The sequence below is a fragment of the Mytilus trossulus genome, chromosome 1 (genome assembly GCF_036588685.1).
Source record: "Mytilus trossulus isolate FHL-02 chromosome 1, PNRI_Mtr1.1.1.hap1, whole genome shotgun sequence".
NCBI lineage: Eukaryota > Metazoa > Mollusca > Bivalvia > Mytilida > Mytilidae > Mytilus > Mytilus trossulus.
Window position 1 is genome coordinate 67,664,992 of NC_086373.1, and position 15,422 is coordinate 67,680,413.

General features: G+C 31.9%; 1 protein-coding gene across 2 annotated transcripts; it reads left to right on the plus strand.

Annotated features, from left to right (window-relative positions):
- The first annotated feature begins 8,703 nt into the window (after positions 1–8,703).
- Positions 8,704–15,187, plus strand: LOC134683098 (uncharacterized). Of its 2 annotated transcripts, none has more exons than XM_063542183.1 (2): positions 8,704–9,956; positions 13,226–13,899. In XM_063542183.1, exons 1-2 carry the CDS (start codon positions 9,713–9,715, stop codon positions 13,825–13,827), a joined length of 846 nt encoding a protein of 281 aa, XP_063398253.1. In that variant the 5' UTR covers positions 8,704–9,712; the 3' UTR covers positions 13,828–13,899. The 2 variants fall into 2 exon arrangements, with proteins under 2 accessions (XP_063398253.1, XP_063398262.1); XM_063542192.1 differs by lacking the exon at positions 13,226–13,899 and adding an exon at positions 14,965–15,187 and having other exon boundaries at positions 9,542–9,956.
- Positions 15,188–15,422: the final 235 nt, after the last annotated feature.

Sequence of the window (15,422 nt, forward strand, 5' to 3'; positions counted from 1 at the left end):
GCTAGAAAAAGTGGCCGATGGTTCTACGATGGTTAAAGATGGCACTACGAATAGCCCGATCTGGATACGATCAGTCCCTATTTTAAAAATTTCCATAATCGTGTTGCCATCGTCGTAAAAATCGGGACAGTGTGACGTGGGCATAATGGTTTTACAATGCACTTCATATTGATGTGACATAAAAATGGTCGCACTCGAGAAAAAAAAAGATAATACAAAAACATAAAATCCTAACAAGACAATATAAACCCAATGGTATTATTCGGTCAGACCACGTTGACTAAAGGTCATTTTAAAAAAGAATCGTTCTGTTAATTAGACAGCTGATAGACACATAAAAACAATGCAACCACAGATAGGACTTGTATGTATACAAATGTCAAATTTAATCGCATCCAGTCTAAACCAGTGGAGACAATTATAAAGTAAAATAACAAAAATATCGAACTCGAAGGAAAACTCAAATAACAAAATCGAAATTGCAAGATTCAAGACTTTGAACAAACATTTCCTTATGTTGAAAATGTTAATTTTAACATGATTTTATAGTTACCTCTTACATGTATAACAGTAAAACATTCATTTAGTTTGACAACAATGTGTTAATAAATCAAACAGACATAATAGTTTAACGCATTCAACATTGCTTTATAATCCTCATTTCTACTCAAAGAAAGAAACCTGTCAACAAAGAAAAACAACTAAGTAAAAGTAATTACTTAATAATACTGCAAGAAAATCGTTAAAACATGCCATTAGATTTCAGTCATAATCAAATCAAAACAACGATACACTCAATTTAAAGAATATATCGTAATTTTACACGACCGTTTAACTAACTGGATATCCAAGTTGAGTTACATGGTTTAATTGCTCGACAAATAACACATGGCGTCATGTCTTTATTAGTAAAAAAAAACCCATTATAGATCAAAGTAAGACCTTCAACACGGGGCTTTAGGACATATCAAACAACAAGCTTTGAAGGGCCCTAAAATTACTAATGCATATCATGAATCGATGCTGATAGTTCATGTCATTGAGCTCGTGATTTCTGATAATATATAGTTGTCGTCCTTTGTGACCAAACGTTAGTTCTACAAATATTTGAATAAAAAACATTAAAGATTCAATAAAGATGGGCAGAGTATTGTTTACAATCAAGCTCGTCTTTTTACTTGTAGAAAACTGCTTTACTGTTTTTGATTTGCCGTTCTGATAAAATGTATACAAATCCAAAATGTAAACATTTTAAACAGCTCATAGCACTTTCTGGCAGGACAACCTTACAACCAGTGATAGGTTGTTTGTGTTTGCAAAACGTACGGAATCGTATCAGATAGTTTATTTCCGTCACGGAATAGATGAAGCCACCACATCTAAAAAAAACTAGACATAGGTTTTCTGTTCAGTCCACCAGTAACCCGTCTGTGTGCTTTTTCTGTAATGAAAATGGCCAAGAAGCCCTTCACGAGTCCCTAACATTTGGACAAGATACACGTGTGAGAGAATGTGCAGTAAAATTAAATGACACATTGTTGCTTGCAAAGTTACGTGCTGGTGATCTAATTGCACAGGAGGCAAAGTACCAATCTTACTGTTTAGTTTTCCTATACAATCGTGCATCGCGAATTGAAATGAAAAATGATAATGTCGAATCTAAGAAAGAAAGGCAAATCCATGGCATTGCATTTTCAGACCTAGTCTCTTATATAAATGAAACACGGTCATGCGATGAGAACATAAGTGTTTACAAATTGTCAGATCTATTTAAACTGTATACTATAACAAATAGTATCCTTAGGATAATTTAAACATATTTATGTTAATTGATTTTATTAAGTATTACGCAGGGGATATATCAACGAAACTGAAGTGAGTGGAAAAGTGATGAGAAATATCTCAATATGTATAACAGGCAAACGAGTATCCGAGTACTAAAACTGTACTCTGGTACTCGTTGCCATCCCTATTTTATATCGCAATTATACTACAGAAACGCTTCAGATTTTCAAATTAAAAAGGCCGAAAAGTTTCAAAGTAGACAATGTTTATTTTTACATGGACAGAACACTCTGTAACATCTGGAACGACGGACTTTTTCTTAAATTGAAAGAAATCGGTGTCACTGGTAAATTTTGGAAATTCTTTTTATGTCTTTCAAATCTGCTAGTGCAAATGTGCAATATAATGGACTGATTAGTGATAACCTCACCATATCCCAAGGTGAAGGACAAGGTAGCGTACTCTCATCTTGGCTATTCTTATGACTCAATACTACAGCTGATTTCGACAAATTGTGGAATACGAATTGGTTATTTGAACATTCCTGACATAGCAATAATATAGTATGTATAGTGCTGGAGTAAATTCGTAAGGCCTTTCATCGATTACAAACACCTTAATATGGAAACGTTTTGCTTTTTCTACAGCATTGTACACTTGCGCAGTATGGGGACATCTCTCAAATTTTTATTTTAGAATTTTAGAAAGAACACACCGATATGCTGCGCGATATAAAACAGTGCATGGACAAATATTGACCCACGAACTCAACTACAAGTGACCTTGGTATATAACCAGCAGCTGTAATCGACAAAGTCAAGCTTTTATTCTTTGAGCGATAATGTAGAAGTAAATCTAGAACAGCTCATAAAAAATGTTCAACATGTGCATCAGTCAATTCTGGATTAAAATGCCGAACACTCTATAAACAATAATTTTATAACAATAACTCTTAGCTTGCTAAATATGATATACATGTATGTTTTTTCCTTGAAACCTATGCAATTTAGGATAACATACCAGAAAAAGCTATGTGGTCGTTTATAAATCGTCCGTCAGTCTATTGAAATTTATGAAGAGAACAGATGGAAATGTAATTAAGAAATTAGAAATGAACTCATAAAGTATATTATAAAATTCACCCTACCCTCTGTGAACATAGATTAATTCAGTTTACAGTTTTTATCCCGATGCAAAACTCGAAATGTCAGAACTTGGGGCTTTAGGATCGACAGCGATCAAGACAGCTACATGTACTCTATGTATCAAACACTATTTTGATATAGTTTAAAATATAATAATGGAGTGTTATGTTTAATTAACAGAAAGAAATGTTATGTTTTATAAAACTGTGGAAGAACTTCCAATTCAAAAGTTTGTGGATATTTTCGACGAAGATGACCTTCTTGGAGTATTATTAGGAGCTGTTTATGACACACAATATACGATAATGTTTCTACAGTTTGGTCGTAAATTATGTATTACATAGCAAAACATGTTTACCCCATGTTTACAAAATTCAGACCTGTATTAATTGAAAACAGGTTTCATTTGAATTTTGAAGTGTTTCTCTTGTTCATACCATACATTGTGCACTATGCGTTTTTCTAATATGTTTGTTTTTTTGTTGTTGTTTTTTTAGTTTTAGTTTTGTTTTTGTTTTTATCTATCGTGTGTTTATCTCAAAATGTATGATATTTTATTATTGTTTTCTTTTTGTATGCAAAATCTTTATATACATGGAGAAAATACAGATTCATTCATTCATTCATTCGTATCTGTCGCTCAAAGAGGCACAATTTAGATGGCAGAGCTAGTACATATGGCAAAATAAAAGGTACTTTATTTATTTGATTGGCATAACTTGACTTTGGTCCTCTTTATTAGATTAATTCTCGTAGTTGTTTTAAATTGAAAATACACATTATATCAAATTTACGAATAATCCAGCCATTTCCCGTCATAGATCTAAAACTAAAGTGTCTTTAAAACCTCCCTTTGGCAGATATTTACAAACAAATTGTGTATTCGAAGGAAAAGCCTTACAATTTGACTTTTTACCAAATGGTAAGGTTGAAATCAACATGTTTTAAAAAAGAATTTGGCCGAACACTTTTTAAATAAATCAGGGAAGTTAAATATCCAAGTTGTTTCCATATAGGCGTACAAATCATGAAAATATCATCTTGTATCTTTATTTCTGTTTTGAATCTTACTTTTTTATGATTTTTCGTTATTTCATATAGCAATCATACTACAGAAACGGTTCCGATTTTCAAACTAAAAAGACCGAAAGGTTTTATAGTTGAAAAGGTTCATTTGTACACGGACAGAACCCTGAAAGGTTGTTGTCTGCTCTACTGTCGGGTTATTGTCGCTTTAACGCATTCCCCATTTCCTTTCTCAATTTTACAATTCACCTATATTCAGAAAATTGTTGATTCGACAGAGGAATTGGCATTTTTGGCATTTGTGTTTGATTAAATAATCTAAAATAATGCATTTTGAATTATAACTATCTATTTGAATTTATAACGTACATTTTTGGTACCTAGAATATTTTTTTAAACTTCGGTTGAATTTTTTGTTCGAAAAGAAAATAGTTATGGTTTTACAACGCACTTCATATTGATGTGACATAAAAGTGTGCGACACTCGAGAAAAAAAGATACAAAAACACAAAATCTTACCAAGACAATATAAACCCAATGGTATTAGTCGGTCAGACAACGTTGACTTAAGGTCAGTGTAAAATAGAAAGGTGCTGTTAATTAGACAGCTGATAGACACATAAAAAAAAATCAACCATAGATAGGACTTGTATGTATACAAATGTCAAATTTAATCGCATCCAGTCTAAACCAGTGGAGACAATTATAAAGGAAATAACAAAAATATCGAACTCGAAGGGAAACTCAAATGACAAAATCAGAATTGCATACAACTGTCATATTCAATATTTTGAACAGACATTTCCTCATGTTGAAAATGTTAATTTTACCATGATTTTATAGGTACCTCTTACATGTATAACAGTAAAACATTCATTTAGTTTGACAATAATGTGTCAATAAATCAAACAGACATAATAGTTTAACGCATTCAACATTGCTTTATAATATTGATTTCTACTTAAACAAAGAAACATGCCATGAGATTTAAGTAAAAATCAAATCAAAACAACGATACACTCAATTTTAAGAATATATCGTAATTTTACACGACCGTTAAACTAACTGGATATCCAAGTTGAGTTACATGGTTTTATTGCTCGACAAATAACCCATGGCGTCATGTTTTATTAAACCAAAAAATTCTATTGGTTTTACTTCATGTTAGTATCATATACAGCTAAGATGTGGTAAATGAATGCCAATTAAACAACTCTACATCCTAGTCACAATTAGTAAAAGAAAAACATTATAGATCAAAGTACGACCTTCAACACGGGACTTTAGAACACATCAAACAACAAGCTATGAAGGGCCCTAGAATAACTAATGCATATCATTAAACGATGCTGATAAGTCATGGCGTTGAGCTTGTGATTTCTGATAATATACAGTTGTCGTCCTTTGTGACCAAACGTTAATTCTACATGTATTTTAATAAAAAACATTAAAGATTCAATAAAGAGGGGAAGAGTATTGTTTACAATCAAGCTCTTTTTGTTACTTGTAGAAATCTGCTTTACTGTTTCTGAATTGCCGTTCTGATATAATGTAAAAAAATCCAAAATGTTAATATTTTAAACAGGTCATAGCACTTTCTGGCAGGACAACCTTACAAACAGTGATAAGGTGAATGCAAAACGTATGAAATCGTATCAGATACTTTTACTTCCGTCACGGTGTTTTTGTGCTATTATGGTATTTTTTGTATTCTTGTCTTTTTGTGCTTTGTCTATATGCCTAATTGTGCGTCTTTGTTACATACTTGTTTGTTTTTATAGTGATTAAGATTATAACACTATGTTTACTGCTGTATCCCTTGTTTTTGACATTTTTACATATTACAATGCATGTCTGTTTGTGTTGTTCACCCATCGCTGTCAATATAATGAAATGTTCTCCGACTGTCATACAAGTAATGAGGTTCAGCTAGCTATAAAAAATAGGTTAAATCCTATATTTTCTGCCTTCGAAAATGCATGTAACAAGTCAATAATGTCAGTTGGTATCCATTCGTTTCAGTGTTTGAGCTTTTAATTTTGTCATTTGAATAGGAACTTTGCGTTATGAATTTCCCTTGGAGTTCAGTATTTAAGTGATTATAAAACCTTTTACGTAAACTTATCTGTTGATAAACTTTACAGAAATAAATTAACGCTTCATTCTGAGCTACGTCAATGTTGCGTAGCACCAATCCCAACTTCAGGGAATAGATAAACAATTATTGTCCAGCAGAACAACTTGACCACTATTACTCTTTTTACACCTGGAAAATTACTCTGGGTACATTTGTACGGATACGTCAACGTACGCTAATGTATATGATACGATTGGATAGTTTTAATTTGAGCGACATTTAAAGAAACTAAACAAATCAGCTAATAAGTAGGCAGATGTTGTCAAACAACCTAGAAAGGTGTCAAGGTCTCAAATCATCCATATGTTAGATTGAGTGTGGGAAAAGGCAAAGCCCTTATCAAACTTCGCTTTGAAATCTTAGATAATAGCTCAATCCAAATCTTTAATTGTATGTTTTTATAACACCCTCCTTCGTGTCATTTAAGAATAAGGGGGTCGCTTTTTGATTGAATGACTTTATTATTAGTTTTGGGAATAAGGATTGAAAGAGAGAGGAAGGCGTAAGATACCAACGGGATATTCAAATTCGTCTGGTGAAAATAAACTGACCTGTGATACCATGGCCAAGACAAAACAAATTTTTGGGCAATAATACCCCTCTTTCTTTGAACCCTGGATTAACCCTTCATTGTTAGGCTACTATATTTTGATATTAATAAAATGTATACTGATTTATATTCTAGACCTCAATATTGACTTCTCTATTTGTTTGAAGTGGTATGTGTATCCTACAAATATGTGATCGCATCACAAACGTTAAACCAATTTAGGGATGAACAGTTCTGATGAGAGGTTGATTTTTGTGACAATTTTTGGATGAGCAGAAAAAAACATGCTCTGCCCTTGTTGGAGTAGAAATGAATACTATGGCCGCCTTAATGTTGGAAATACATATTTTAACCACTATAAATTTCCCAGGCTTGGCCCTTAGAAACGAATAGTTGTCTACTGAGATATATAACAAACTTTCTACAAACGCACACATTTGTTAAAAGTTATTATTTAGTACTATTCATTTCTCATCCACTATATCGGTATTATACAGATGAATGTGTTTACAGAAATTATTTTGTTTCGAAAAAAAAATATTTGATATTTTTACATGTCCTATCGTTTAGTGTTTGAAAAGACGAATGTGCTGATAAATGAATAATTTGACTTCACGACCTCTTATTTTAAGAAGAAAGTCCGTCATAATAATCTTATTGTTTTTGCCCTTAATGTGAATTGTAGTTAGTAGAAAGATATATTTGATTGAACGTCCAAAATCTATGCACTTATTTCAGGCGCAGAAGATTTTTAGCTTAACATATTGTACTAACACCTGTCTGTTGTTTAGGACCTAATAAAGAACTCTACATTATTTCTTTGTGCGTTGTGTGGCTGGTTTTTTTTATCTTTCTTATCTTCTTTGCGTCATTAACAAAAAAATCAAACATGGTAAAGTAAGTGCTTTGCAATTCATTTCTTATTCCATAATCGCATATTTTTCACATGACCATTGAAAATGTTTGCGGGAATGCCAACTAATTGTTTCTTATCACATAAAAAGGGTATCGATATGAAGATTATTATAATACACCTAATAAAGAGGGCACTGGGATTGTTATGAACAATTCAGATGACATAATGCGGAAGGAATTTATTGCTGTCAAACTCTAAGTTTTATAAGCAATGAAAAACATGTCCATAGCAACAACAATTTAAAAGTCCAAAACCACTATTCAAGAGATGTACGACACTAAACATGTTTATAATTAAACTTTTGATTATCTTTGGCCACTTTAAAACTAATTCAAAGCTGAAAGGTTCCTTATTTTGTCTAAAAAACATAAACATTGTCATTTGTTTCAACAAATAATTACGTTACAGAAGAAATATTTGAATGTATAGATATTCTTGTTACACCCGGTGTTTAAGAACCCGAATACTACTGATTTCCAAAAAAGAAACAGAAAGCCTTAATAAATAAAACAAAAACTATACTGACATCTATTAACATGTCGATTTATATACAAATATATGCTTGAAGCCAAAGGAATAGCAGCGAGTAAAGAGGTGAGAACAATCAGATAGTCAAAAATCCTCCAAACGAGTACTTCCTAGTATATTTACAACTGAATAGAAGTACATATCTAGACTTACACAACAACGTTAACATATAGGTGATTGAGGGTACAATAACATCAGTATAAAAGGTTTTCAAAAATGCAAACACATGCGATTACAAATACCCTTGATAAATTAAATTTTAAGGTTTCAAACCTACTAAGTGACAATACTAGTAATAAATACTTTCTAAAGTGAGTAAACAATTTGTTTCTAAGGTGAATCAAACAAAGTTTGATTTACCCCCCTTTAGTAATGTTTGATGATTGTCCATATCTTTTCAACTTTTATGTGATTATCATGAACCAAAAGTTTTAACAATTCCGCCTTTTAACAGTTCTACTATAAAAGCGTGACATTTACATTCAAGATGAAGAGCTTTAGAACTTTAGATACAAGTATCTGTTCATTAGACCGTTGGTTTTCCCGTTTAAATGGTTTTAATAAGATTTAATTATTAAGCATTAAATCAATTTAATAAATTAAGATTATCGTCTGCTAAAACTTGAGTTATCTTTTCTTTAATTTTGAAGGACTTGAGCGTCTTTTATTTACCTACTAATTTCATAAGCGGTTTTCCCGCTTTTATTTGGTATAAAATTGCATGCTTTTCGTGAATTGTTCATTGCGTGATTTGAACCGAAGGAACACAAAAGGACAGGATTCAGACATAAGATAAGTACATATGTTTTAGTGTTAGATATATTTATTGCAGTTGAATTTTCCGAATGATTTTATTTCTGTAATTTGTGACGAATAATTTTATTTTATTGAAAGTTGTTCTTGCAATAGTTTGGTTCTAATTCAAATTATCGCGTACTTGGATAGCTTTTATACGGAGTAGACTATTATTTAATAGTTACATTTGTGCACACATATATTAATCAGTGAATAGCATTAAAATTAAAATGCTTTAATACAGGTGATAAATTTGTATTCTTTGTAATGTATGAGCGATATTCTTTAAACAGGTAATTACATGTTGTAGTGTAAGCCGTATTAACATTTACATGTCCGCTAATGTTTGATTTGATACACGTTCATTTTTTATAAGTTATTAATTTGCGGATAATTAATTAAGCTTGGTTATTTAACTTGCCGTTTATAACGACGTTTTATTTGGTTAAAAAGAACATTATACTTGTTTTAATTGTGTTTTCTTGCCAACTTCAGTTGTTTTGATTGTAATGTATGAACGATATTCTTTAAACGGGTAATTACATGTTTGTAGTGTAAGCCGTATTAACATTTACATGTCCGCTAATGTTTTATTTGATACACGTGCATTTTTATAAGTTAATTGTATTTACTTACCAACTTCAGTTATTTAATGCATTCAAATGTATTAAGTTTATTGAAGACAACGTAGTGGGTTATATGTGGTATTTAATGTATCTAAATTGAATGATTGAATAAGAACCTGAATTTATATTTTGAAATATGATTAGGGCTTTTAATACTTGATGTATGTATCTAATCTGTTTTTATAATTATAATAGTTAATAACAATGCCAAGGGGTAGAGGCAGGCGTCGTCGGCAGGACCCGGTTGGAGGAGGTCGAGAACTTCGTCATAGAAGGGCTCCTAGGGAACAACAGCAACCACCAGTTAGGAATGAGAGAAGGCGTCCCCAAGTTGAGGTTGATGAAGATGCCCCTGTAGTTAGAAGACGGAGAGTTGATGAACCTCAATTAGTTGCCTTGCAACCAGGTGTAGAATTGCAAGAGAATGAACTTCCATTAGCTGACTTAGGTGAGGTTAATGAAGTTTTTGATGAACCTCTAATGATGCCTGGTTTTAATGAGGTTGATATTTTTATAAGTCAAAAGCTTAAGGATAAAATTTGGAATTTTGAATATGTTGATTTGTCTCTTATGCATCGCAACAATTTCAACAGTCAAACAAATGAAAACACCATTGGCATTAATGAAGGCCTGCTGGTAATACAAAACAAAGTTAAGAATAACCATACTGTTACTTCTGTTGAAAATTGGACTGATTGCTTTATTGCTTATGCCCAGGTCCTTATTGAAAGGCATCCTGGAAAAGCAAGTGAACTTTTCTCATATATGTCCATAATAAGGGGTGCAGCGGCTGATTATCCTGTTGCAAAATGGTATTCTTATGACCAGCAATTTCGTTTGAGAGTATCAAGGGATCATACAAAAAAATGGTCATCCATAGATGGGTTTTTGTGGTTGCGTATTTTGAATAACAATACTCAAAAACAACAGCAGGCTAATGTTGGTTATAAATGTTATGATTTTAATTTTAAAGGTTTTTGCAATAAACGCAATTGCCAATACAGACATGCATGTCTCAAATGTGGTTTTAATCACCCTGCTTTACGATGTCGTCGCTTTATGGACAATGAAGGTAATACTGGTCCATCTAGGTTTAAGAGAAATAACTTTACACCTTTGGTAAACAACTCTGATAATAGACAAAACTCAAAAGGTGGTTTTAACAAGAGATAATTTACAATTTTTCAGAACTACATCCAGACCAGTTTAATATTTGGGCCCTAGGAAAATCTCCGGTTAATGTAAATGAACTCTCTAAGCTTCTGGAAGTATATCATGATAAGCAAAGCTCTGTTGAACTTTTGAATGGATTTAAATATGGTTTTAAAATTCATTACGAAGGTCCTAGACATTCATGTGAATATAGAAATTTGTTGTCTGTTTTAAAAAACCCTATTGAAGCTCAAATGAAGTTGAATAATGAGATATCATTAGGTCGAATGGCAGGCCCATTCAAACATAAACCTATTTCAAATCTTCGGTGCTCTCCTATTGGTTTAGTTCCTAAGAAAACTGGTGGACTTAGATTGATAACTCATTTGTCTTACCCACCGAATGAAAGTATCAATGATTTTATTGATACTCAGTTTACCAAGGTCACTTATTCATCATTTGACAATGCAGTCAAAATTGTTAAACGAATGGGGAAATCGGCTTTAATGGCTAAAATGGATATTAAATCAGCATTTCCTTTACTTAAATGTTATCCTGGTGATTTTGATTTACTTGGCATCAAACTAAATGGTCTTTACTATATCCAAAAAACAATGCCCATGGGATGTTCTATTAGTTGTGCTACATTTGAAAAATTTTCAACCTTTTTACATTGGTCAGTTAAAAATAAAACGCATTCTGAAAATTTGGATCATTATCTTGATGATTTTATATTTGTTGAAGCTCATAAAGATGACTGTCTTTTTCTTATGACTGCATTTTCAAATGTTTGTTCAAGCTTGGAAGTTCCTATAGCAAATGAAAAAAACTGAAGGTCCTTGCACAAAACTGGAATATTTAGGTTTGTTAATTGATTCAGATGAGATGTTGGTTAGAATACCAGATGATAAAATTCTAAAACTTAAAGATCAGATAAATTGTGTATTGGAAAAAAGAAAAATTACTCTGAAAGAAATGCAGTCTTTAACAGGTTCGTTGGCTTTTTGTGCAAGGGCTCTTCCATCTGGTAGAGCATTTTTGAGGCGCCTATATGGCTCTTTTAAAAATGTTAAAAAACCTCATCATTTTATAAGATTGACCAAAGGAATACGAGATGATTTGCAAATGTGGCAATATTTTCTTAAAGAATTTAATGGCTATTCATATATCCAAGATTTAGACTGGGTTTCAAATGCTGATTTACATTTGTATACAGACAGTGCAGGTGGTCATTCACTGGGTTGTGCAGCTTATTTAAATGGGTCATGGGCAATTTTACAATGGCCATATAATTGGAGCAAAGTTTTATTAAGTGACATTACTTATTTGGAAATTATACCTATTGCTTTGGCCATCTATTAATGGAAAGAAAGGTTTACAAATAAGAAGATAATTTTTCATTGTGATAATATGGCTGTTGTTACAATTTTAAATTCAAAATCTTCAAAAAATGACAGGGTTATGTTTTTGTTGAGAAAAATAGTTTTGTGGACATTATTATTCAATTTTCAATTTAAAGCATTGCATATTTTTTCAAAAGACAATTTTATTGCTGATGCTTTATCTCGTGGGCAGATGAAGAAGTTCAGAGAAGTAACGAGCAATGCCGACCCGACGCCACAGACTATTCCACAAGAATTCTTAGATCTTTTGATGTAGAAGCTTCAAAATTGTTGAATTATTCAATTTCTCAAAGTACCAGAAATGTTTATGAAAATGCATTGCATTCGTTCAATATGTTCAGGGTGGAATATTCTATTCCCCTTATTTGGCCACCAAGTACCAGACAAATTATTCGTTATATTGGTTTTTTGTCACTTAATCATTATTCATCATCTACAATTAGATCATATATATCTGGAATAAGTTACAAATTAAAAATTCAAGGGAATGAAGATTTAACGAAATCTTTTATTATTCAGAAACTTTTGGGTGGTTGTGATAGACTTTACAAGTGTAAAGATCTTCGGGAACCTTTGACTATTGATATTTTGATTAGATTAAATGTGGCTTTGAGACACGTGTGCTCTTCAAGATATGAAACAATATTGTTTCAAACAGCATTTAACTTAGCTTTTGCTGCATTTTTACGTGTGAGTGAATTTGCCATTACAACGAATGTTATGCTAGAGCATGTTTTACATAGGCGGGATGTTTATATTGACCATGTAAAAAATCAGCTGTTTGTTACGATAAAATTTTCGAAAACTGATCAAAATGGGAGATCCACTACTTTAGTTGTGGAAAAAAATGAATCAAATGAGATTTGTCCTCTACAAAGTTTGAAAGCTTTTTTGCAAATTAGACCTAGAAATGATGGTCCTCTTTTTTGCCATATAAATGGGAAATCATTGACAAGATTTCAGTTTCAGACTATTTTAAACAAAGGACTCAAGTTTTTGAGTTTAAACACATCTAGATATAATACGCATTCGTTTAGAATAGGAGCAGCAACGTCAGCCTTTATGTCTGGTAAAACTGAAAATCAGATTAAAACCATGGGTCGCTGGATGTCGTCATCATTTCAGCGCTACATTAGAATTCCTAATATTTAATTTGTTTCAGCAAAAAATGACATTTGGATCATTGGTTCATCTTTGGTAAAAAAGGCATCTGAACACACTCAAACTAGAGCAACTGGTATTGATCTGGGTCTGGAAAAACTTGGTTACAGTGTTGTGTGGATAGGTCATTCAGGAATGTTATGGCATATGGTTCCTTCAATTATAACTGCATTGTTGAATTGGAGATCGCAACCTTCAATAATTATTATTCATTGCGGTGGTAATGATTTATGTAACATTCAAAATGGTAAACTTTTATACAATATTAAGGACACTTTACGTCAGTTAATGTCATCGTTACCAAACACAACTGTTATTTGGTCATACATTTTGCCAAGACGAATTTGGAGGAATGCCATGAATAAAAAGGCAATAGAGCGATCTAGAGCCCGTGTAAATAGGGGTGTTAGATCTTACCTACACAAAGTTGGGGGCAAGGCTATTAAACATACTGATTTTGATGATATCCATCCAACTCTTTTCGCTGATGATGGCGTACATCTGTCATATATTGGCAATGACATTTTTATTAATGCTATTCAGTCAGCATTAGAGTTGTTCATTAAATATCCAAACAGATTTTTATATCCAAATGAACTTTAAAGTGTTCTAATTTGTAAGCCATCGTGCATGGACTCATGATGTTGTATGTCAGTTGAATAATTTATTCAGTTGTTAAACGCATGTTTCAAGTTGAAAGCTCTGTTGAAGATACAACAGTTTTGTTGTTAGTTGTAAATACATAGTTGAATAATTTTGGTTGTTGTGAAAGTTGTTTATTTTGTTGTATAGTAAAGTTGATTACTTCTTTGAACTGTTGTTATTATAGTTGTTATACTTCGTTGAAATGTTGTTTAGTATAGTTGAGATACTTCGTTGAACTGTTGTATAGTTTATTTGATATACTTCGTTGAACTGTTGTATAGTAAAGTTGATATACTTCGTTGAACTAATGTTTAGTTGTGAACTTTGTTTGAATTGATATGTTTGTTCAAAACCTAGAATTTTTCATCTGTTTTGTGCGTTAAAATTAATTTTTTGTCATGGATTGATAAATTTTGTTGGCGATGCTTACAAACAAGTTTGTTAGCATTTGGCTGAATTTATTACAGTTGGCGTCTGGTAGCCCAGTTGCCATTTGGAGAAAACATATGATGGTTGCCCTTCAATGTTTTTATCTTGGACATTAATGAGACATTGTCGATGAATGCAAATTCATAGGCCGGTTGATGAATAGTTGAACTGTCCTAATAAATCCATGACAAAAAATTGCCAAAAATTCAAACTTACTATTTGTTGTTTTTTATAATGATTATTATTTAGTTTGTCTTACAATTTATCTTTATTTGTATAACGAAGGTAATCTGGAGTCATTGGAAATATTACGAGTGATTTCAATGGATTTGGGTTATCTTTTATTTGGTATATCGAATTCCTAAATCTATATCTGTTGGTTTCTTTCGAATATTTAATAATAAGATTTAATCATTAAGCATTAAATCAATTTAATAAATTAAGATTATCGTCTGCTAAAACTTGAGTTATCTTTTCTTTAATTTTGAAGGACTTGAGCGTCTTTTATTTACCTACTAATTTCATAAGCGGTTTTCCCGCTTTTATTTGGTATAAAATTGCATGCTTTTCGTGAATTGTTCATTGCGTGATTTGAACCGAAGGAACACAAAACCCACCCTATCCCACCCTTGAGAATATTTTCTGCTCTCTGTTGTATATTTTCAGATATTGTTAAAGAAGCGTCATGGATTGGACAGAATATGAACTGAATATATTGATTTACTGAATGGCTGAATTTATTACAGTTGGCGTCTGGTAGCCCAGTTGCCATTTGGAGAAAACATATGATGGTTGCCCTTCAATGTTTTTATCTTGGACATTAATGAGACATTGTCGATGAATGCAAATTCATAGGCCGGTTGATGAATAGTTGAACTGTCCTAATAAATCCATGTCAAAAAATTGCCAAAAATTCAAACTTACTATTTGTTGTTTTTTATAATGATTATTATTTAGTTTGTCTTACAATTTATCTTTATTTGTATAACGAAGGTAATCTGGAGTCATTGGAAATATTACGAGTGATTTCAATGGATTTGGGTTATCTTTTATTTGGTATATCGAATTCCTAAATCTATATCTGTTGGTTTCTTTCGAATATTTAATAAATGTCTATTAATTTT

Bases quoted from the DNA above. Each gene is read 5' to 3' on its own strand.
- LOC134683098 (XM_063542183.1), top strand. From the start codon at position 9,713: ATGCCAAGGGGTAGAGGCAGGCGTCGTCGGCAGGACCCGGTTGGAGGA. The intron at 9,957-13,225 runs GTGAGGTTAATG...AATTTGTTTCAG, and splicing joins ACTTCCATTAGCTGACTTAG to CAAAAAATGACATTTGGATC.